The sequence below is a fragment of the Prosopis cineraria genome, unplaced genomic scaffold (assembly GCF_029017545.1).
Source record: "Prosopis cineraria cultivar Desert tree isolate PC_DT_omini unplaced genomic scaffold, ASM2901754v1 PC2, whole genome shotgun sequence".
Taxonomy (NCBI): Eukaryota; Viridiplantae; Streptophyta; class Magnoliopsida; order Fabales; family Fabaceae; genus Prosopis; species Prosopis cineraria.
The window spans coordinates 12,106,763-12,132,339 of record NW_026555333.1 but is presented as its reverse complement, the minus strand read 5'-3'; the positions used below and the strand labels follow the sequence as shown (position 1 = coordinate 12,132,339).

General features: G+C 32.2%; 3 protein-coding genes across 4 annotated transcripts; all 3 read right to left on the bottom strand.

Moving 5' to 3' along the window:
- Positions 1-6,984: 6,984 nt before the first annotated feature.
- Positions 6,985-8,874, bottom strand: LOC129303596 (protein DOWNY MILDEW RESISTANCE 6-like). Of its 2 annotated transcripts, XM_054943012.1 has the most exons (5): positions 8,518-8,874; positions 8,183-8,430; positions 7,664-7,988; positions 7,305-7,568; positions 6,985-7,212 (listed from the first exon to the last, which is right to left on the bottom strand). In XM_054943012.1, the coding sequence occupies exons 1-4, from the start codon at positions 8,713-8,715 to the stop codon at positions 7,320-7,322; spliced, it is 1,020 nt and encodes a 339-aa protein (XP_054798987.1). In that variant the 5' UTR covers positions 8,716-8,874; the 3' UTR covers positions 6,985-7,212; positions 7,305-7,319. The 2 variants fall into 2 exon arrangements, with proteins under 2 accessions (XP_054798987.1, XP_054798986.1); XM_054943011.1 differs by having other exon boundaries at positions 6,985-7,568; positions 8,518-8,873.
- Positions 8,875-17,524: 8,650 nt separating this feature from the next.
- Positions 17,525-20,206, bottom strand: LOC129303695 (L10-interacting MYB domain-containing protein-like). The gene is made up of 3 exons (XM_054943173.1): positions 19,964-20,206; positions 18,440-18,775; positions 17,525-18,360 (listed from the first exon to the last, which is right to left on the bottom strand). The coding sequence occupies exons 2-3, from the start codon at positions 18,767-18,769 to the stop codon at positions 17,773-17,775; spliced, it is 918 nt and encodes a 305-aa protein (XP_054799148.1). The 5' UTR covers positions 18,770-18,775; positions 19,964-20,206; the 3' UTR covers positions 17,525-17,772.
- A 4,160-nt stretch (positions 20,207-24,366) lies between these two features.
- LOC129303824 (NDR1/HIN1-like protein 26) lies at positions 24,367-25,360 on the bottom strand. Its single transcript, XM_054943364.1, has one exon. It carries the CDS (start codon positions 25,214-25,216, stop codon positions 24,584-24,586), a length of 633 nt encoding a protein of 210 aa, XP_054799339.1. The 5' UTR covers positions 25,217-25,360; the 3' UTR covers positions 24,367-24,583.
- Between the last annotated feature and the right edge of the window lie 217 nt (positions 25,361-25,577).

Below are 25,577 nucleotides of genomic sequence, written 5' to 3'. Positions count from 1 at the left end.
TTTATTTAGATATTTTAAATGTTATTTAGATATTTTAAGAGGATTTTTGTTTTTGTCTTTTTCCTTGGTTTTTTTTTTTAAGTCTACCAAGAAGAAACAATTGGAGGAAATGTTAGGATCTAAAACAACAAATTGGAGGAAATGTAATATTGGGCCTGCCATTTTTTGGCCAAGGCCCAAGGTGCTTGCACTGTTTAGGAGTGTGATTGGAGATTTAAATCTCAATCCTTGTACGTATAACAATTCAGTTGGAAGAGATTTACTCATATTTTTGAAAGGCATAAACAGATGAGAATATAAATAGGAATCAGAGCGAGAGTGGGAATGAGTTTTCTTCATCCAACATAGTTAATCCTTCAGCGGGGAAGAAAATATTTTATTAATTTGAGTTGGACGATGTTTTGTTATAGAATCTCTCAACGTTTTGACACAGATATATCTTCATTTATTCATGCACCTATCTTATAAGGAACACAATACCTAACATTAACACATACAAAAGTTAGTTTGGGTGGATCATGTATGTTTATATCTGTAGACTATTCCACCATCAAATTCCATCCCATTGCATTGTGATTTTGAAGCAGTGTTGAACAAAATATGTTTTAGATCAGTTGTGCCTGGAAAAGGCTGATAGTGTGTTTGACATTGGAAACCTCTAAAACTAGGGTTTTAAATGAAACCATGAAGGCACAAAGTGTAAAAAAGAACATGCATTTGCAAAATCGCCTTGGAAGCAAATTGAATGACTTTAACTATTGCCCCACTGCAATGTAATTGATATATTTATATGAGCCATCGCACAAGATTAATGGAACAAACCCATTTCTTCCTTCTCCAGAACTGTCAGATTCATGGCGCGCCAGATTCTGATTTGGGAGGAAAAGGATCAAGATGAAGTTACATAAATGGGGCCAAACAAATTTGAATTCGATGACGGTATTTAATACATGCATTGAATGCCTGTACTACCTAAACTGTTAAAGTAATGATCAATGGTCCTATGAATTTATATTCAACTTGATATTAACCAATAAGTAAGTTTATTTAAATCGTTAATTTGGATTTCAACAACTCATATAATACATGCATTCAATACTTATATTAAGTACAGTCAACGAATTTAAATTCGAGTCAAACTAAATGAAGGCACTTACTAATTACTAAACGATTTCATTAATGCCAATGAGTTTATAATTATTAAATTAATTTATTAACATTTAAAATTTGCAATTATAATTAGATCACATCACATTCCAATCACATGACAATATTATAACAATTCTTTGCTTTGCTTGTGAGTTCTTCTGCACTTGATAACTTGTGAGGTGAAGCTATTTTGTCTATATATTTTTTACAAAATAGAATACCTCATAAAAAAATAAAAAAAATACCTTATAAGTTATGAAAAAGGTTTACCCTGAATTTAAAATATTTGAAAGTATGGGGATGTCTTGTAAAAGTTTTATTGCCTGATCCTAAAAAGAGAAAAATTGATTCTAAAACTTCTGATTGTATGTTTATTGGGTATGCTTAACAAAGTACAACATATCGCTTTTTAGTTTTAAAAAGTAATATTTTAGATCAAAATACAATTATAGAGATTAAGGATGCTGAATTTTTTGAACATATTTTTCTCTTAAAAGTTAAGCATGTTTCTAAACCTGTTGAGAATTTAGAGTTTGAACAAAATTTAAATGAAGATTTGGTTTTAAGGAGAAGTAAAAGGCAAAGAAAAGAAATAAGTTTTGGAGATAATTTTTACACTTATTTAGTACAAGATGAAAAACCGTTAAATTTTTATGAAGTTATTTCTTTACCTGATACTAAATTTTGGAAAGAAGCAATTGAAATTGAAATTGGTTCTTTAAGGAAAAATAAAAATTGGGTTTTAGCAGATTTTTCCCAAGGAACTAAGGCTATTGGGTGTAAATGAATTTTTAAGAAAAAAAATATTTTCCAGACAGTTCAATTGATAAATAAAAAGTAAGGCTTGTGGCTAAGGTTTTTACTCAAAAAAAAATATAAATTATTTTGACACATTTTTTCCTGTGACTAGAATCTCTTCTATAAGAGTTTTTATTACTTTGGCTTCAATTTAAAAGTTTTTTTTTACCAAATGGATGTTAAAATCGCTTTTTTAAATGGTGATTTAGAAAAAGAGATTTACATAGTACAGCCTGAGGGATGTGTGATTCTTGGGCAAGAAAATAAAATTTGTAAACTTGTTAAGTCTTTATATGGCTTAAAACAACCGCCTAAGCAATGGCATGAAAAACTTAATCAAATTTTGACAACTGGTGAATTTTCTACTGTTGAAGTAGAAAGGTGTGTTTATACAAAGCTTGTGAATAATGATTGTGTGATTATATGCTTGTATGTGGATGACATACTAATTTTTTAGCTCTAGTATATATGTTGTTAATGAAACGAAAAAAATTTTTTCTTCAAATTTTGATATAAAAGATATGGGTGAAGCCAAGGTAATCTTGGGTGTAAAAATCATAAGGAATGAAAATAGGATTTTGCTTTCCCAAGAACATTATGTTGAGAAAATTCTCAGAAAGTTTAGACACCTTGAAGATGCTTCTCCGAGTACTCCTTATAATTCGAGTGTGCAATTAAAAAAGTACAAGGGTGACCCAGTTGCTCAATCTGAGTATGCACAGATTATTAGGAGTCTGTTGCATTTGATTAATTTTACTAGGCCTAATATAGCTTATGCTGTAGGCAGATTAAGCAGATATACCTACTATCTAGGCAGTAAACATTAGGAGGTTCAGGTGAGAGTCTTGAGATATTTGAGAGGTACCATGAATTATGGTATATTGTATAGTAGATTTCTCCCTGTATTGGAAGGATATAGTGATGTTAACTGGATTTTAGATTTAAAAGAGATAAAATCCACTGGTGGTTATATATTCACTTTTGGTAGTAGTGTAATAACCTAAAAGTCTGCAAAACAGACAATCAACACAAAATCCTCAAGGAATTCTAAGTTTATTGCCATGAAGCTGGCTAGGACTGAAATTGAGTGGTTGAAAAACTTCTTGGCGAGTATTCCAATAGGTGAAAAGCCCACACCATTAGTATCTTTACATTGTGATAGCCAGTCGGCAATAATAACAGCTAAAAATAAGACCTTCAATGGCAAAAGTAGACATATTTGATTGAGACATAATATTATAAGGTAGCTGCTCAAAGATGGGATCATCTCAATCGATTATGTGAGATCAGAGTTAAATTTGGTGAATTCGTTAACTAAACCCTTGGGGAAGAAATTTATTATTGAAACGTCAAGGGGAATATGACTTAAGCTTGTTTGAAATTAACAGTGCTGGCAACCCAACCTTTGTGATTGGAGATCCCATGAAGAAGGTTCAATGGATAAGAACAAGTTACTTGTTAGTTCTGCTAGCATTGAATTTTGTCCCTTCCTATGGCTTGAGAAAGTGCTAGAATGCATTGAACGGAGGCTGAGCGAAAGCTCTTAATGTTTTCATAGTCCTTATGGATGGTGTATTCATTGCAAATATATTTGATGAAAACACTTATACAAATGTGGAGTGAGGCCGCTCCTATGAGATCGTGGCAAAATCTCTAGAGCATTTGTTAAAACCAAGCGCACGCATGGCCGATAACATGCAAAATCGTCGTTAACAGCAGAGACTGTGGGGGTATAATCCGATTAATATGACCTTTAGCACACACTCAAGATCTGTTGGTTTAATAACGAAGTTACACTGACTTTTCTTTGTGCTAGGTTTTATTAGTCTAGGTTTGGTTCAAGTCGACAGACACCAAATTCAAAGTGATTATCCTCCGTGTGAATAATACAGACGAACATAGATCCTTTTAACACATGTGGTGGATTGTTGTATGTGTGTTAAAAGTGTGTGTGTGTGTCAAAGTCCCACATTGACTAAATGAAGGACTCTCCTAGTGTATATATACTAAGGAATAAAGTGGGTTAGTAAAAGAGGCTTGGAGGAGAAGTGGCCTCGTGCACATGAGACAAGCCAACACAGGACAATCGCAGTTGAAATCAGCCAATTTGCCCCCCTGCACGTGAGTTCAAGAGGCAATGAGTTCCTTTTACTGAATTATTTTTACAAAATAAATAATTAATTATTTTTTGCTTACTGAAAAATCTCAGGTTTTAGTTGTCTAGAATTTAAATTCAAGCCATAAACGTTTTTACTATTAACCAGATTAATTTTCTAAACGTAAACGTTTCTAGACAAAAGCTTAACTGTGATTTATGTCAGCGTAACCCCCAGACATATGTTCAAACATGATTTATGAGAGTGTAACTAAAGCATTAATCCATATACGTTTTTGTTGTTTTATACGTGTGTAACCGAAACATTAATCGATGATTATGACCCAATGTTCATGTCTCCATTTTTAGGCTATATATAGCCTTAGGTGCAGACAGAAAAACTTGACCAACCTCTTGAGTTTTCGGGGCAATTCTCTCCTCCCTCTGCCTTCTGCTCTCATGTTCATCTGTGTTTGCTTTTTAGTCTATGTTGTTCTGTTTCCTTGCTTTGCAGGAAGTTCTTATTTAATCCTCGAAAATTGCCAGTCCGTCAAAGGTGCGCCGGAATAGTTTTTAAGAATAATGTCCTTCCGGCCATGATTCAAGCAGTTCGCAGTTCGCCGTTCATATTTGTCGCTGGTGCCGCCAACATAAATGGGGCATGTAATTTGTATTGAAGGATACAATAATTTATAAAAAAATTTCTCATTCTCTTATTTCTATCTCTTCTTTCAATATCTTTTATTTTTGAGTTGCTTAATTTTATAGCAGTAATTATGTTATTGTGAATCACTAATTAGAGTTTTTAATGGTTTTTGGTTTTGCTAGAGATGATGATGGGTGAATAATAGAAAATAGTTTCAAATATGGATTGGAATGAGTGGGGTGTCCATAGATTTTCAATGGATACGAAATGCGTGGGGTGTCCCCTGTATGATTATAATAACTTTATGATTTTAGATATAATTAAATTTTAATTTTTTTACACGATTTTATCATGATCTTATAATAATAATAATAATAATAATAATAATAAATAAAGAGTACCGATGTGGTTGCTGGACCAATAGTTTTTCGGTGGGCCATACAGTATCGCAAAACAAGAAACTAAAAAACAAAAACAAAGGGTGTGGTCCCCACCCACGTCATCATGCTACCAAGGCTTCTCGCTTCCGTGCTGTTTGCTCTGCAATTCCTCAAGAACCCTTAGCTTGTTCATTTCTCCCCCTTTCATTCATACACACGTACGTCTTGCATTTGAGCTTGTCAAATTGTGATTCTGCTGCTTTAAATGCAATCTGTTCATCCGGAAATTCTGGTTCTCTTTTTATATAGGAAAAGGAATCATTAACAAGTCCTGACAGTGCCACATAAATGAGTGTTTTTTTTTTCTTATTTAAGAATTTCCTTCTTTTACTCTCCACTCTTCTTTCTTGTAACAACACATCTATCCACTGCGCCTACCGGGTGTAATTTCATGCTATGGTCTTCTTGCAAATCTCTTAACAATGTGACTATATTTAATAATGGAATTCATAGAACTAAGCTACGGCTAATGACAATATCTAGGAGTCCGAATTTGTTTCATTCTATTGAATTCAATTGTGACCCAATATCACATGAGATACAATTCAAAGCCTCAATTAAGATTTATCCTTCTCTCTTTCAATCTTGGCTCAAAAAAGCAAATTTGGAACTTAAAATTTTGTGCATAAGCCGTGGCCAAAGCAACCACAAGCTACGGCTAATGACAATATCTAGGAGTCCGAATTTGTTTCATTCTATTGAATTCAATTGTGGCCCAATATCACATGAGATACAATTCAAAGCCTCAATTAAGATTTAATACACCTATTAGTCATCCATTAATCACAATCTACTTGAGTTAACATTTAAATTCACCATTTTGCCCTTAATGATCATAATTAATTCTATTTAAAATTTTTAGGATGTTACCAACAAGCACATAGCTTAATTAATAAGGGGCTGTGATAGTTTAATCGGCAATCTTGGATATGCATTTTATGTTAAATACTTGTTGGGAGAGTATCATTGCTTTTTTTTTTTGGGATAAAAATCTGTCAGTATATTTAATGTCATTTTGGTTGTGTCTAAGATAATGATGCTCATAATAATGTACCATGAAAAACACGTTCAAATATGGGCGGAACATGAGCGTGAGTGTTCTCACGATTTTCAGTGGATATGAAACGAGCACCGATATTATCGCTGGACCAATGTTGTTTTTTATGAGACCACACCTAGCAAAGGATATGGTTCACATCCACCTAACAAAGACTGCTTTTTGCTCTGCTTTCAACTCCGATATCATGGAATTTCCCCATCAATCCTTCACTTTTGAATTTAGATCTATTAAGTTCACTCAGCCAATAAGTGTATCAACTATAATTATTAAATTTTTATTAATACTTGAAAATTATTAAAAAAATTTTAAAAATTCAAAAAAAAAATCACAATTGAAGCATTCTTCACATATTTTGTCCCCTCCAAAAAATTATAATTTTATATTTTTTAAACATTATATGACAAAATTTCTTTCAATTATTCAATTAAATTAAATAATTGTTATTATATGACACAAGACACTCATTAAATCTGTAGATTTATATCACTACAAGATCCAATTCCTTCACTTCTTCATCTCACACTTGCATCTTGCATTTCAGCTTGTCACGTTCTCTCCCTCTCCCTCTCTCTCGGAAAAAGAATCATCAACGAGCTATTGTATGCTGCCTGTATAAAATAAAATGAGTGTATTTTTTTGTCATTTAAGAATTTGCTTCCTTTACTTTTCACTATTTTTCCCTGTAACAAGGTGTCTACTGTGCATGTTAGGGGTAATTTCATGCTATGGGCTGCCCACAAATAGATATTAACAACGCAGAGATAACCGCAAGTGGAATTCACTTGACCCATTGGAATACAGTTGAGAGCTGCAATTATTAATATGCATAGCTTAACACAACTCAGATAATAGCTTCTGATACATGACAGTTATCAAACAAAGCAACAGCACTGATAATAGTCTAGAAATTAGAAATCATAACAGGGAAGAAAGCTGAGAACTTCCACACCCTCTCCCTCGCATAGCCACTATTCCTTCAACCTCACAGTCTCTGACTTCACGCAACAATATCACGAATCAAATTCTGATAATGAAACCACAGAACTCAAATTAAAAACATGTATAGGGGTGAAAATTGGATGGCGAAGGGAGGCTGGACTCTTCCCATTTACTCACGTGAGCGTTACAGCTTTACTCGTTCTTGAAAAATTCCAGACAGCTGGCGTCTTTGTGCAAGTCTCTGCCCCAGAACTTCTTATAATACTCTGCATATGTAAAGCCCCTGTACATGGCTCCACGTCCATCTTCCGTGAGTGGTTCTGCAGGGCTGATCAGAGCGTCTTCCTGAGGACACAGGAATGAAGCCACCGACAGCCTCGGCTTGTCTGAGTTAACAACAGCACGATGCCACACGCTCTTGTAAATCCCGTTACTCAAAGCCTGCACCAACATTCACCCAAGCCTGTGATCACAACGTGATGGAATGAAAATAAATGCTGACATGAACATTGCAAATGTAGTGTATGGTGCGATGCCTGGATTTGATCCCCGATGTTGATGACGAAGGCATCGGGTTGTGGGTTAATGGCGACCCAGTTTCCGTCTTTGAGAACTTGAAGCCCCGACACGTCGACGTCTTGGAGGAGAATTGTGACAGCATTAGGGTCGGTGTGAGCCGGCAGGCCGTAGGTGAGCTCTGGCTCCGGACACGGAGGATAGTAGTTGACGGCCATGTGCTGGCCCTGCTCCTCCAACACATTCTTGATGTGATCTTTGGGGAGGCCCAAGCTCTCTGATATGTATTCTTCTATTCTGAACCCCAACTCTCTGACCTCCATGCAGTAATTTCTCACCGTTTCTCTGTTCATTCCATTTCATACTGTTTACATCACAATTCATATATCACACACACACACGATTGCGTGCTTCAAACCATGGTCATTTGTTTATAAAGTCACTTTAGAAACATGAATGCAAGAATGGATTGGATTCCTTCGAATAGATAAAAGGAAAAACAAGTTGAAAGGCAAACTATAAATTTCACGTGCAGTAACTTGAAAGACGGAGGGTTAGAAGGCCATTCAGGGACATATTTGTGGAGAGGATAACAATGGAGCCTGAGGTAGTCCAACCAATTGTGGACCTTCTCCTGGTGAACGTTGTGACTTGTGGTAAATCTGATAGTCTTGGAGGGATCTTCTGAGTACAGCTTCATCTTCTCCTCCACCGGCAACCTGAAGAACTCATGGGCCACCTCCGACATTTTCTTCACCGCCTCCAAATCCACCCCATGATTAATCACCTGCAGATTCCTTGAATGGTTAGTTGAACAGAGCACACACGCCCTGGCACGGACCTGTCAAGACTAAAAGAAATTAACTAAAAGGACCTGGAAAAAGCCAAAGGACTTGCAGGCCTGACCAACTTGGTGAACAATTTGAGGTCTATCATGTGAAGACAAGTCGATAACCGGAACATCCTGAAATGAAGAGACTTGAGAGAGACGAGGACGCTCTGATTCTGGGCGGATATAACTCCGGGGCAGGCAAGAGTGTGGCATTCCAGAGGAGAGGACCTTGGTTTCCATTTTGAGGGCAGGTTTTGCGGGGAAGAAGAAGATGATGGTGATAATTCCTTCCTTTGTCGGCCACAGGAAGATGATAATTAAGAAGGGAGGTTTGAAAGCGGCATACTCAGCTTTAAGTAAGATATATAGGCAGAAAGACTACATAATGAAGTGATGCCATCCATGGTTGCCACAATCTGAGTCGTCAATGCCATCCAATGAATCCCACCCAATCTAGTGCATTAACGGGCAGAGGCGTACCTAGGTCTTTGTTGAGGGGGGACCATCTCCATGGCCATCTTCATTCATATGGGAAGGAGGGTGTATTATGTGTGCACCCTGAGTGTGGAATTGGGTGGGACTAAAATTTCTTTACCCTCGAGGCACATATATATTTTCTTATCCATATATTAAACAAAAATTAATTATGCATCCTCAGTACTAAAATAATATAAGACATTTTTTATGAGGTAAAATCTTGAAGAATATTGGGGATTTAGGGGTTTTTAAGGTGTAGTTAATAAGGTCTTTTCAAATACTCCTCAAATTCTTTTTATAAGTTATTTTTACTAACCCCATCAATATCAATACAAAAAAAGTATAAAAAATAAAAATGTATATAATTTTAAATATATCCTTATATAATAAATTAAATTTCTCTCTCATGACAGGTAATTTTAAAAATACTTTTTAAATATCATTTAAAAAATTACATCATAACTTATAAAGACTTATAAATGAGATCAAATAAACTTTTTAGAGTATAGCTTATGAATGGGATCGGAGCGAGTATACCCTAATTAGGGAGTGCAATTAATCAAGTTTTCTTAAGATAACTTATTAAATAAGAGTAAACATGAAAAAAAGTGTATAATTTTAAAGACTATTAATTAATTCATTGGAGAATGTAATCGAATTAAACATGCTTTATAATTTTAAAGATATACATTTATATTCTATATGTTATTTTTTTTCTAGTTGTTTGAAAAAAAATTCTCCTTGATAAATTAATATTTTAAAAATTGAGTAATTACTTAAATAATTTTTTATTATTTAACTAGCTTATAGCATAGGTAAATATTAGTTTAACTGCACCAAACATGTAAATTTTTTAGAGTTTCTGTTATAAGTATAAAAAATACTATGACTTAACTTTTTTAAAAAAATTATATCATCATAAATGATTTTTATCTTATATTTTTTTTTACATTACAAAAAGTATTTTAATATATTTTTATTCTGAATATTAATTTTTTTAAAAAAATCAGCATATATGATAATCTTTATTAAAATTTTGGCCCCCTAACCTTCCTGTTCTGGTTTCACCTCAGTTAACAAGAATATGGAAAGTTACTACTCCATACTTTTTATAAATAGTTTGTCATTACATTATCCAAAAAAAAAAAGATAGTTGGGTGATTGATATTGTTTTTACATAAATTTTTTTAATTTATTCTTGATAAATGCATCATCTTTAAAATAGGAAGAATTTTAATTAAATACTATGAATGTGACTTAATTATCAATGAGTGTCAAAAAATTTAAAACTTCAATTCAACCTAAGGGATTAAAATAGAAATAATTTTAATGGTGAAAAGACTGAAACACTTTTCACTTGTTATGTAGAATCATTAGTTATTAATTTTCCTATTTCACTTGTTAATTTACTAATATAAGTTATAAATTATATGAATTGACATGTCAATAATTATATAAAACTTGACATCAGTTGTTAAATTACTAACTTTATTTATTAATTTACTAATATCAGTTGTAAATTATTAACATGTATTGTAATTTAAAACGGATGTTAATAAATTAATAAGTAAAGTTAATAAATTAACGACTGATGTTGCTACTTGTTTGACAAACGGGTATAATTTAAAATTCATGTTGGTAAATTAACAAGTGAAATAAGAAAGTTAACAATTAATGATTTTATATTAAAAGGAAAGGATACTTTAGTTTTTTTACCATTTCAATTCCTTGGACTGAACTGAAGTTTTGAATTTTTTTGGGACCCTCTAATAATTAAGTCCCATTTTTGGTCCTTTATTGAAATCCTCCCTTTAAAATATTTCGTTTCTCATGTAATTTTTTTCCTTTTTATTTATCAAAAAGTGAGAAAGGTAAAATTAAAAGAAATTAAAGATGTTCACAGGATGAGACAGGATTGAGATAACCTTGTCTTAGAAAATGATCGGGATTGAATTTTTATTTCATGTCTCATCCTGTCTTAGTAGGAATTAGGGATGGGATTGGGACGAAATCAGGACTTCTCATTATCCCAATAAAGCAAACAATGTCGAGAAAAGCTAGAATAATAATGTTCATTAAAATTTTAAATTACATAACTTATCAAGTTAAAAATCAAAACAATATGAGTACATAAATTATAATAATTTAAAATTAATTATTTAATTACATTAATTACAATTACAAGTATACAACTTCAAGTCAAGCATATATGGTGGATAATACATTATGATATCAATCACAAGTAATCTCTAAGATATAAAAATAGCAATAAGAGATAAGCTAGATACAACACTAAATCATTATTCTTCTTCTTTAATTGAAATATGTTAAGTTAGCAACTCTTTCAAAAATAAAGCAAGAAACACTATATAAACAAATAGACATGAAAATAAATTGTATTAACATAATTAAGATATTGTAAAGAAAGATATTACCCTATATTGCTTATTTTGTGTCATGAAAGTTATTAATATAAAAAAAAAATTTAGTTTTAAATAAGAATTGCAAGTGTTGAAATTATAATTAATATAAGTAAAAATTATATTAATATAATTAATATATTAATGTACATCTTTAAAATAAAAAATAATATACATATATAATATTCAGGATGAGATAGGACATCTCAAGAGCAATCTCATGTCCTGTTCTTGTCTTGATTATTTTTGGGCCAAGATGGGATCCATCTGGATATAATCAAAATGGGTATAAGTTGAACAGCTTTAAAATAAATTTATTAAGAAAAAATAATAATAAAATCCTTTTAAAATATATAAATGATAATTTAATCTCTCAAAATATCATAATCCCCTCAAAGTTCCTAGAAACTTTTCTATCATTAATGAATTAATATAAAGTATTAAATTATTCTTGTTAAAAATAAATGATTTACAAGTTTTGTTTAAATATTTAAAATTTTCTTTCTTATATTCACAACAATGTAACAGCAAATACCTTATTTATTGTTGCATTGTTGCGAATATAAACAAGAAAATTTTAAATATTTAAACAAAACTTGAGAATCATTTATTTTAAACATGGGTAATTTAGTAGTCTATATAAATTTATCAATTATAGAAAAATTTATAAAAAATTTTAAAAAATTATGACATTTTGAAGGATTAAATTGTCATTTATATATTTTAGAAGAATTTTATTTTTATTTTTTATTTATTAATGATCTATTTTTTAATATAAAATGACTTATATAAAATATTATTGCTGTTGCATTGTTGCGAATATAAGAAGAAAAGTTTTAAATATTAAAAAAAATTATGAATCATTTATTTTAAACATAGACAATTTAGTTAGTCTATATAAATTTATTAATGATAGAAAATTTTTTAAAAATTTTAAAAAAATTATAACATTTTGAATGATTAAATTGTTATTTATATATTTTAGAAGAATTTTATTGTTATTTTTTTATTTATTAATTATCTATTTTTTAAATATAAAATGATTTATATAAAATATTATAATTTAAAAAAAAATTTATATATCAGAGCGGAGGAGTCCTAATTAGCATCTCAGCACATTGAGTAGGCAAAAAAAAAACAGTAAAATGGGAGCCAGGACAGAGCGATTCTAATGCGCACAAGTTGGAAATGCCCAAATACCTGTCATGATAATGACGTCACTCTGCGTCGATTCTGTGACTCTGGTTTCTATTTCCCTGACAAACACTCACGTGCCTTTTTCTATTGGTTCTTCAGTTGAAACTTAAAGGCTGCTCCCCCCCCAGCCCTTCGGTTACCGGTAGGGTGCGCAAAAATTTTCCGCTCAACTCAATTTGATTCGAAATAATCTAATTCTATTTGATTCATATAAACATTAATTTTTTAAAATTAAAAAAATTAAAATGATCAAATTATTTTTAGATTAAATAAAAAATTAAACATTTAGATCACTTAATTCAATTCAGTCTCATTAATTTATTTAATATAAGTATAATTAGTTTATTTTTGACAAATTCTTTAAGTATAATTGATGACGAGGAGATGATTATATGAATATTTATTGAGTTTATTTTTAAATTATTGTTGTAATGCAATGTTGTTAAAGTTTGTAGAGTGTTGTTGAAGTTATAAATTTAAATTATTTGGATTGTAACTGAAATAATTTTTTCTTCTTGTTGGAAATTATTATGAACTTATTATGATTATAAATATTTTTATTATCTTAATTGAATTTATTAAATTGAAATGAATTATTGCCTCTCATAGATGAAAAAGAAAAAAAGACTAAGTAAATATTGAATTAATAGGACCAATCTCTTAATCTTTTAGACCAAGTCCAATTCTATTAAATTTCAAGTTATCACTGGATAAGATCAGACTACGAGTTGCCTAATTCAATCCTTTTCATAAAAGAGATTGAATTTTAAGTTACGTTAAAGTTCAGTACCGTCCAGTCTCTTATATAGCTCTAGTTAAAGGACTTACCATTATTAACAAGAAACACAGGTATTCTAAACTATTCATGTCTCACAGTAATATAAAACATTTTGGATAGTGATATACTCTCTCCAATTTTATTTATAAAATATATTTTAAAAAATTTATTTGATCTCATTTATAAGTTACGATAAAACTTTTAAGTAATATTTGAATTGTATTTCTAAAATTATCCTTCTTCAGAAATAAAAAGTAACATGATATTATTTTTGAATTTGTTATATAGGGGTGTATTTAAAATTTTTTTACACTTTTATTCCTTATGCTTTTTTTACATTCGTATTGATGAGGTTAGTAGAAATGACTTATAAAGAACGGAGAGATATTATTTTAAAATATAAGATACTTTAAAAACATTAAAGTTCTATTAAATAAGTTTATTTTAATATTATTTTTTCACTCTATCTAATACCAACTAAGTGTAGATTTAAGATTATTACATGAAAAATTACTTTTAGAAATTTATATTTTATTTTGAAAAAAATAAGATTCTTAAGTGTATTTAATAAAATTTATTAGTATGTGATATTTTGTCTAAAAATACCTTATAATTTGGGACTGAAGTGGTATTAAGTAGAGCAATATCACGAATAAAGTTATACTCCATCCATTTGAAAACGTAAAATATTTTTAAGCTAATCTTGCCTCCAGTAAAGTAATTTTTTTGGTAATATCCCACTAAAATGGTTAATTGCCTCTAAATTAAAATTATCTTTTTATACTTATTCTTATTTAACAAGGTATTTTGCTTTTAAAATAAATTAATTTATTTATTATGGATACTTTTTAAAAAAAACACATTAGTTATATTTTGAAATACTAAAAATACCTTATATTTTTTAAAAAATTTATCCTAAAAAAAATACCTTGGAAATTCAATCATTGAGAAGGCTTTGGGATAACTGTACTACCAGCATACCCCGTCCTAAATAAATTGAGCTCAAAAGGTTCCCACTCTCTACCTAACGAGGGAAATTTGGGGGTAAACTCTAAGAAGAAGGAGGGTGTATTGTTGTTAATTATGAATAGATTGTTATCAAAACTCAAATGGATGCTTATTAATGAATGGCTAACACATATAATTAAGCCCATCGTATTAGTTTTTCTAACTTGTTAAACAAGAATATATTATTATTAATTTTGAATGAATTATTGTGAAAAATCTAAATATACACTTATTAATAAAGAACTAACACATACAATTAAGTCTATCTTATTCATTTTTCTAGCTTGTTAAAACTCATATGAACTATTAGTAATTTAGAATGAATTGTTGTCAGAACTTAAATAGATACTTGTAGTTGATGATTAAAAGTACATGTCTAATGGATTGTTGCCTTTCTAGTTTGTTAATTTTTGAATGGGTTGTTGTTAATTTAGAATGAGTTACTATTAAAACTCAAATGGATACTAATTTATGAAAGACTAACATATGCAACTATACCCATCCTATATACTTTTTAAGTTTGTTAAACCTCAAATGGACTGTTATTAATTTATAATAAGTTTTTTGTCGAAACTTGAATAGATATTTGTTGATGAAAGACTAATATGTACAATTATACTCATCCTATATGCTTTTCTAGCTTGTTAAAATTAAAATGGATTGTTGTTAATTTAGAATAATTTGATGTTTATACACTTGTTCCATTTAGACCTATGTTTTTAATCATCAACATCAAGTATCCATTCAGATTTTAATAATAATTTATTTTAAATTAACTATAGTTCATTTAGGCTTTAACAAGTTAGAAAAGCATATAGGATTAACATCATTGCATATGTTTGTTTTTCATCAACATGTATCTATTTGAGTTTTTACAGTAACTCATTCTAAATTAATAATAATTTTTTTAAAATTTAACAAGTTAGAAAAATAACAGTCCCTTAGACATGTGCTTTTAAATATTAACTACAAGTGTCTATTTGGTTTTTTATAACAATTCATTCTAAATTAATAATAATTCATTCGAGTTTTAATAAATTAGAAAAATGATAATTTCAGGCCTACGCCACCTACAAGAGCTTTTCAGAAATTAACAAGTAAAAATGGTTAGAAGTTAACATTTGTAAAATAATAAATTCTGTTTAGAAATCAACAATACACCGTTAAATTATAACATGAAAGTAGTTAAAAGTTTGATTTATTACTTATATTTTTTTATATATAATTAAAAGGCTTGATGTTCTAGTGGCCACCAAGCTTTTTAGGTGACCAAGGAAGGATTTGAATAAACTAATTATTTCTTGAATAAAAATGTTGTTAGCGTTGGAGCTCTAGTGATTTTGCTGACGGTGATAGTAAGGGTTTCTTTCTTTGTTTGTTTTTTAAATTTGAAAGATAGTTTAGTCTTTTAATATTATAAATCAATATCAATCAAAAATTGAGAGATTGTATTACAATTTTAAAATGAATCAATGCTTAACTAATATTCATTTACCACTGAGTCCTTGGTTGCTATCTTCCTTAGAAACAATGCAACGTGTCATTACTGCTGAACGTCCATTAAATAATCACGTGTGTTGTGTGAAAGTCCACGTGGTGCTTATAGGTCCAAGCCCTCTTTCCATCTCATGGAAACAGTGCCCCATAACATAATTTTCAATTTTTATGTTTGAACCCACAATTCCACCATACTCCTATCCTCCTCTGGATGGTGTCTTCTCTCAGTGGTGGCAAGTGCAACCATGAAATTTCCACAAGCCTCTTTCAAACGCAGGCAGTGATAGATTTGATAATGGATGCTCAAGCCAAGTCACTTCTACAAACACCAAGCAATCAACGACTGCAAGTGCTGCTTCCAACACGCAAAGAACAACGTAACGGATGTTCAACAAAAACCAACACCCATCCTAACAGATCTTCTTTTTTAAAGAATTGGAAAAAAACAACTTGTAGAAAAAGAATATTGGAGAGTGAGAGTCGACTTCAAGTGAGACTGATTGACATTCACATAAAAACAGGACTGAGATCTCTAGCTCTGGATTTGAAAGAGATGAGGCAGAGTGGAAGATTTTGTTTAGATCGTGAAGAAGACACGGCACAAGATTTTTTTGTGTTTTTAAAATTTATGAAATGCCAGCTGGATGCCAATAATTTGCCTTATACACCCTTTGGTCGCAACTTCTATTGGCAATTGTGACGTTACACAATTTTTATCATTTCAAAGTGACATTGCTCTATTTAAGAGCTTAGAACACCAGAGCTTCTGGGTGAATAATTTAAAAGTAAAAATGCATTTTAATTCTTTTTCTCTCAGTTTGCATTGTTTGTTTTTTTTAATATTGCAATATTATTTTTTAATAATTAAAAACGATGCAATATGGGTATCAATCTTTTACACTCCCTAGAACTAATTGGTCAATTGTTGATTAAAGATTTAGATAGATTCATGCTTTGTCCTCAATGTCCTTTCATATGAAAAGAGTCCCTTACACCTCCCCTTATATATACATTCACATATAAATAAATAAATAAATATATATATATATATATATATTTCTAAATAATGATAATTGGATAGAGCATTATTATGATTTTCTTTTATATCAAGATAATAAAATCTGGGTGTATTACATATGGTCATAAAATAGGATTATAGGGCTTGTTATATTGAATTGATTAGCTGTGAGTGCTAAGATGACAAATACTCTCTTCGTCTATTAGTGTAAAACAAAGTTAACTTACTTTTTACTAATTAAAAAAGTTAAGTTATAACTTTAAAATTATAAAATATATATATATATATATAACCTTTTAATTTTACCTTTTTTTGCAATTAATAATCATAATAAATTGTTATTTAACAATTCAAATGATAATAAATAAACGAGGTAAAAATAAAAAATAATTACTTTAATTTCATTTTATATCAAGTATCCAAAAGAACCTTTTAAATTTCGTCCATGTTGAGGACGAGTGTAAAATATCTTTTACTATTATCAAGCGAGGGATGAAGGTTTGGGAGTCACAAGAGAGATCATACCCAAGTCAGCAATATCAATTCAAAGGATGGCTTTTCCCACCAAATCAAGAATTCTCCTAAGCTTTATTTAATAATCAATAATCAACCAATCGAAAAACCTGATGTTAAGTAGATTAAACTGATTAGTAATAGAATATAAGTTTTTGTCCTTTTAAACTCCAGCAACTGTTTCCCAAAAAAATCTGACGGAGTAAAAAATGCAAAAGATTGTGCACGAAAAGTAGAGTAGAGGTGAGTGAAACAGCTGCAGGTTGTGACTAGTGGTGACTAAACCAGTATCATTTCCAGCAAAAGAAGGCCATATTATGAACAAAATTCGCTCGCTGAGCCTAAGCAGATCAACATTGCTCTATGCTTACTCCCAAAATGACCTGAATCTAAGAGGAAGTACTTTTACCACACTTTCCTTGAATCCACGCCAGTCGTATCTGGTCACTTTTTAAGGAAAGGAATGTCTCCCTTAAACTAGGGTTCTCAAAGAGGTCCAATGCAGAAAGGTAGAGCTTCTGATCAATGCCTGCTATCTCATCCAGAGCTCTAATGCAATTTGTTATGGAATATTTATCATCACTTACAGTTGAAGCAACAGTCCTTAACCTTGAAGCAGCAACCATCTCTAACAAAGCCTCGGCCATAGCATCACACGCGTCTTGATCCAAACTGGGAGTTGGAGTCTCAGATGGACGTTTCTTTTTCTTAACTGGAGGATTATTCGTTACCTTCTCTGGAGTTGAGGTATTGCCCTGCACCGGCTTTGATACAGATGATGCATTTTCTGTATGCGAGACTCCGCCTTCTGGACAAGAAGTTAAGACAACAGCATTGGTTCCAACAGACTTGTCCAACTCTTCATAATGACTAGATTGGGCGTATTTCCCATCAGCAGTTGAATCTGTGAATATCGTGCATAGTTGCTCATATATAGGGCAGTCTTTCACTTTAACTGTTTCAGGCCTATGCTGAGCCTGTGCATAAAACATCAGAATTCATGATAAGCATGGTGACGACTAAAAAAATTTGCTGCAGTGAAGGAAAAACATTTACCCCCAAATCTTCCCAGAGTTCAAAACCAATGCAGCACGAATCATTTATGACAAAGTCATTATTTTGATCATATGCAGACTTCAAATTATGAAAGCGTGTTCGAAGAACATCCAGATGTTTCCTCAGTTGATTGTTATTGAAATTGAGGTCTGTCTGCCTATTGAACTCATCACGAATGTGATTCCATGCCTTCTTGTCAAAAACATTGTTTGGTCTGTTCCCCAATTGAATCTGCTTGACAACCAAGTCGGCAAATATCTTGTCAAGGGATGCTGTCCATCTTGTCCTTGAGCGCTCTTGCTTGGGTTGTTGACCAGCTTCATTTTCCATCTACACCTGCAGAAATGCAACAAGATCAGTATTCTGCGCATTGATATTACCATAGAAAGTATCTATAGAACTCACCCGCTAGAATTTAAGTAAAAAGAAGAACCACAATCCTTGTTATTGATAATAATGAAAATATGGACACGCACTCAAAATGTGAGGAGAACAAGTAAATCTAGATCGAAGTTCGAAAAACTAAAATGACCCAAAATGCCATTTTGAATTAACTCCTCGATCCATTCAATAAATGAAACCTGCCTGACACATGACAAAAAGCACAGTGAATAAGCATAGCAGCAACATCTACAGTGACTTTTGGGAAAATATCAAATAGCAATATCTATGAGAAGCGTGGAGTTTTTTATTTTTTTGTCTTTTTTGCCAAAATATGAGAAACTTAGAGTTTAAATGTTTGATATCCTAAGTGAAATCCATTTCCCAAGAAAAACACAATATAAGAATGGAAAAACCCTATGCTAGGGTTTTGGGATTGGCACTCAGGAAGTACCAGCTGTAGAAATCATAGAAAATAAGCCCTATTAACGGAAGGGAGTGATTCAGTGCAACGGCAATGCCATAGCACAAAATAGAATAGGCATTAGAGATTTTCCTCGTGAGTAAAAGCTGATAAATAAATATACTGGCAGAGTAAAACACTAGGAGACATGTCTCCAACACAAATGAATATCAATTCTGAGACACGAATTAACTGATGTTGATGTACACAATTATCATATCAGAATAGCACAAGTAAACTGCTGAAGATGAGAGAGAGCAGAAATTCAAGGAAGAGAAGGTATTAGTGATAAAACTGCAGGTGGATGAGGAAGGGGGAGATAAAAGTGTAGGGACATCTGGGACAGATTGATCAATGGAGCAAATCCATTCCTTCCTTCTGCAGAACTGTCAGATTCATATGGCACCCGATTTCTGAGTTTTTGTTTTTTAAAATATATAATGCTCTCGCGCAGCAAAATGTTTTCAAATGATGCAACATCGCGCGCTGAGTATGAAATCGGTAATGAGTCGCAACCCAAATAAGTATACTCCCAAGCAGTAAATAATATGCAACATGCGCAAAGAAGGGTTTAGGACGACAATACAGGAGTGACAACCGAATTTATTGACATGTTCAAAAACACACACCAACCTAAAAGAAAAAAAATATTAGAGATTCAGAGATGACGGCAGGCCTACCGGCTGAGCTTCGACGTCGCTAAGCGGCGGAGCCGATGATGGAGGGTGGTCGACTGTTTTCCGGTGCGGACGGGGAGAAGGGCGCGTTGGCGGGTGTAGCAGCACTTTGTTGTACAGAGTCTGTCAACTTTTGGGGATGGGGAGTCGAAAGGACGGATTTGGGGCGATGAGAAGAGGGGGATTTGATTCTGGTTTGGGAGGAAAAGGATCAAGGCGAGGTTATACAGACCGGGTCAAACTGATTCGAGTTAATTAGGAACGATTTCATTAATACTCAAGAATTTCCGATATTAATTAATGAATTTACATTGACATTCACATTTATCATTGGGTAAGGGATATTTTTGTTTTGCATTGAGTAATTAGGGAAAATGATAATAATGAATCTTACGAAAGTATTATGGTAATAGAAAACTTTTAATCATTCAAATGTTCTTTTTATAAATAAATAAAACTAAAAAAAAAAAAAACACAGCTACCCTACAAAACAACAAAGAAGAGAGGTAGAAAATAGAAGGGCTTGCTTGGTTCACTGGAAACATTTTAACAGAAATGAAATTAGAAATGAATTTGAAAAAGAAAAATGAATTAGGCTTGAAAGTAGAGTATGGTACATTGGAAAATTTAAATGGAATCCTTTTGCCCAAAAATTTTAAAATACAATAATACCCTTATAAAACTAAATTAATAAATTAAGGCATCACCTGTTATTCCCTTGCTAAAAATAAATTGAATTAATAAATTGATAAATTTTATGTCACCCTTTCGTCCTTCTCATTGGCATCTTTGTCAACAAATCAAGGTGGAAGACAAATCACGGATCTTCATCTCAGGCAACACCTATCACTAACTCACCGATCTTCATCTCATCTCCTTCATCAATCTTCATTTGTAGCAAAAAATAAATAAATAAATAAATAAATCAAGGTTTGCAACTTGCAAGGTCAATGTGACCAAGGGAGAAGAGGAAGAACATCACCCATATTTGTGACAGAGGAAAGAAGAAATTAATAAATATGTTGAGTCAGTATTAGCTGAAACATAGGACAACAAAGGATGGGGGATAAGCTTTGGCTAAGAGTGAGGGAGAAGCTTCAATGATGGGGGATGAGGGAAAAGCTTGGACGGAACAGATTGGAAACAAAGCAAACAATGGAGCTTTGTCAAATTCGGAGCAAGTGAATGTGACACACTGATTACACATGGCCACTAATAAAAAAGAAGCTTGAAGAAATTTGAAGGTATTTCGAGATTTCAAAATGCGGTATTATTACCTATGATTTAAGAATAGTCTGTTGTGAATTTAAAAAATATCATTTTGTGAATTTGTAAACATTAGCTATAAATAAATATGAACAATATTAATTGTAAATCTATAATTTAGGAACGTTTTCTATGTTTTTGAATATCCATTTACAATTAACTTTTTACAAATTTGCAAATTATTTTCCCTAACATTTACAAGTAAGTTTTGGCCTAAAGGAGGACATTGTATAACAACTTCTTCTTCCACACACACGCGCGCGCTAGTTCTTCTTCACTTCTGGGCTTCATTTATTTAAATATATCAATTGCTTGTTTATAATTAGATTACGTTGCATTCAAAATTTCCCAGTAGGACGTTATAAAAGGTCCCCAGTGTCTTTCCTTTCTGGTTCCGTCTAAATGAAAAAATGGACTATGATGAGATATGATGGACAATGGAAACACTTCAATGATTGGTCCAGAATGAGGGGACCGGTTCCAGATTTCCAATGGATTTGATACGTGTACGGCTTTGTTCATTTCAGCCCAGGCCCGACACTGAGTGCATCCATGTAGGTGGGTTTGGTCCCGTATGTAACATTGCTAAGCAGGTGACCCAGAAAATGTATTACCGAGTAACTTGTGTTTGATCATAAGGGGAAAAGCCTCGTCCAAGACTTGAATTCAAGATTTCACCGAGTGTCCCTAATTTCGTAGCCATTAAGTTTGGTTCTGATTGGCCAGCCAATAGTACTCTCCGTTTGAATATGCTTCAGATTTTATTTATTTAAAATCCTGGTGGGTAGAGGGGTTCGAGCATGCTGGATAAAAAGCTGAGCACTTGTGACAAAAATCATTTGACATTTTCCTAAAGGAGACCTCTGTTGAAATTGGTGCATGAAAAATTTCCAAAGCTTACTTTCTCCTTTTTGTGCTAGAAATAAGTTCTGCGATACACATGGCTCTCCCCAAAGTAAGCAATGACTCCATTATTAAACCACAATATCCTATTGACCCATCATACTTAATTAATAATAAGTACACGTTTGAAGAGTCTTACCAGCCAATTTCAGTCTGATCATCCAAGGCATTCCCGAAATTTGGTCGCACGCAAATATTCTTATCCCATCATTATTTTCTCAACTGTGAAGGACATAATTAATCATAACTATGTTAAAAAGATATATAATTGCTCATGGAGAACCTAATAATTTATTTTAAAAATTTCAAGACAATTATTTTTAGAATTAGCATTTAATGTAACTCGTAATTTTTTCCTAAAAATTCTATAATATGTCTTCTTGAACATTTATATGATAAATTCTTAAAACATGATGCAATTTTATAGCCTTATAAATAATTATAATATTTAAACATGTTATATAAATTTAATTAAAACCGAATCATTAAAAGTAACTTTCCATCAAACATAAATCATATCCCACTTTTACTTTTTAATTGTTTCATTGCTTGTCCTTCGTCCTCACTCCAGAGTCTGTTATGGGGTCGCTCCTCTTTAACCCTCAACATCAACCTGCCCCTTTATTTCCACTCACCTTTAAACAAATTTGTCTTTATTCGACATGCATACATACAAACAATATACATATACTTGCATGCACGTGTGTGTATGCCTTAATTAATTAACAGAACGTAATTACAACCTTTTTTTATCTTTCTACCTCCCAATAGTGTTTCTATATATTATTACCAGATAATTAAGCCAATCCCGATTAGTTTAGGACACCATGTCTAGATCAAGATACCAAAAAATCACCACATTATATTCATCCTTACCACGTTCACCGACTTATTTATGCTCTTCTCACAAAGTGTATCCGCTAGAAAGATCATATATGTACATGGTCTTGAAAAGAATATGCTCATTCTTAAGTAAGGTTGACCGTTTGAATTTCACAGATAAAAAATCATGTTGGAAAAAGGCTGTTTTTAATTAGGTTTAAGTGTTTAACAATACTGAATTCTGACCTGATAAAACTAGATATTGGATAATCTTTGTATATAAAAAACAAAATGATTACTTGGATTCTTTTTTTCTTTTTTTCTTTTTTTTTTTTTCCTTGGACCTTCATATCCTTTGGTATTTTTCAATTACTCCATGCAGTGAGTTTCCAACCCCACGAGAAAAATAAAAAAGTAAAAGCTAACAAGTTCAAGAGTACTTTCTATAAAGAATTCTTATGTTGTGATAGGGTTGTAATATGTGCTAAAATAGGACAAGAGTTTGCTATAGTGCCTGTCTTTTTGCATTAAAATCTGTGACAGTGTTACTGTTGCTGTTTTCGTAAATACTGAAATTGCTTGCCGTTTTCATTTTCATATTGGTTCCAGTTGTTGAGTTCTGGCTTTTTTCAAACTCATCAGAAAGTTTTCTGACTTTTCTGAAATTTGTGGCACTGGTTTTCCAGTTTCTTCTCGTTTTCCAAAAAAGCTATGGGAATGGAAGGCTTTTGTCTGCATCATATAATTTAATATCATCAATGAAAAAGAGAAGCAATCTGATCTTATGTTAATCAACTATAAAGGCATTAAACAACCATATATGGTTGACGTCTGGAAATGAATGTGCTTTTTACAATTCTATTTTGCTTAGTTGTACACTCGTATAATTTTGAGAGGTTTTAATTGTTGGACTGGAATGACTGCATAAGAATAGTGTAGATGAAGCATCTCGCTTGCATGCTGAAAATAAAAGGACGTGAATGGAACTATTCACTTTAGCATCTTCATTCTGGATATTCAATATATTCACAGGAATGAAAGGCCAATTGGTTTATATGATTGCAAAAAGAAGGAAAATATAATTCGATTCATGGTCACCAAAAGTTGGATTAGAGCCTAACATGTATATATGATTCTTAAAGGCAGGGAATTGGCATGTAATACTGAAATATGCAGATTCTTGGAGAAGAAAAGATTTCAATTTCAATTTTCATATCTCTATTTTCTTAAATCTCTTGTCGGAATAATCTCATCTGCATATTCCTCAATCAAAATCATTTGCTTTCCCCACAAAGAAGCCCAGGTCACCCAGTATCTACTCATGAATCCACTCCCAAAAGAAAATATTCCACAGAGATAATGGGAAGAGAAAAAGAGCAGGGAAATAAAAGTAAGAGATAAGATTTACAGCAATCTAATAATAAGGAGGCAAGCTTTTTCGTTCTCACCCATGAGTTTTGGCCCTATCATTCATATATTTTTACATGTACAGATCTCAACATCAAAGCCAACCAAAAGCTGAAAACCAAATAGGAAAACTTTACCACTCATGGCAGCAAGCTATATTACTGTGATCAGTATAGTAAATTTAATCAAACATCCGTAGAACGATGGTAAAAAAAAAAAAAAAAATCAAACATCCGCAGAACACTGAGCCCCCTGGTTTGAACTTAGAGGACCAGAAGGCACAGAGGGTCCAAAAGCAACGAACGAAACACAATTAACATTAAACCTCGAACGACCAGACACCCAAGTTCCGACCTTCCATCGAAGCTTGCCATTAATCTTAACATTCAAAACCAGTCTGCCAGCAGATCGATCACGAGCCACTTCATAACCAAGGGAGGGGGATACAGGGATGCCATTTCCCAGCAAGGAAGCAGACAAGAGATTGCTTTCTTGTTGGGTCTGGTAGAAAGGAGGAAGAGAGGAGTCCATTGTTATCTGCTGGCTCTTGTAGGTGGCGTAGACCTGAAAGTCTTCGTAGTAAATGCCGACTTTCTGGTTGGGGTTTTTGGAGAGAAGGGAGAGGTGGATGGAGGAGTTGAGGTAAGGGCCAGAGAGATTGAGCTGGTAGATGTCAAGGTCTTTGAGGGAGAATTGAGGCTTGGAAGGGCGAAGGATGAGCCAGATGAGAAGGATTAGAAGCAAAAGTATGGAGAAACATGAGGAGATGATGAAGAAGAACTTCTTGTAGTTCCCCTCAATGTGATGTCCTTGTTTGCTGGCGCAGTGTTTTGGAGATTTTATTGTGATTTGAGACATTTGCAGAACCAAGAGAGAACAAGAAAGGTCGAAACTCGAGAAAGGAGGGAAGCTTACAACGTTAAGGAAGAAGGGTGAGGATGGGTTATATAGAGTGATTTAGAGAGAAGAAAGAAGCAATAATTTTGCTCCAAACTCTTTTGACTGTCAGCTCCCTCTCCTCCTTCAAATAGACAGAGATAAATAGCCTTGTGCCAGTAAATCGGACGCATCTGAATAAACCATATAGCAAATCCAGCCAAAATATTCGAATTATAATTTTTTATTTTAAAATTAAATATTTTCATAATTATAAAAAAATATAAAATATACCTTTTATGATATTTAAAAAATATATCAGACTCAATTTTTTCAAAAAAAA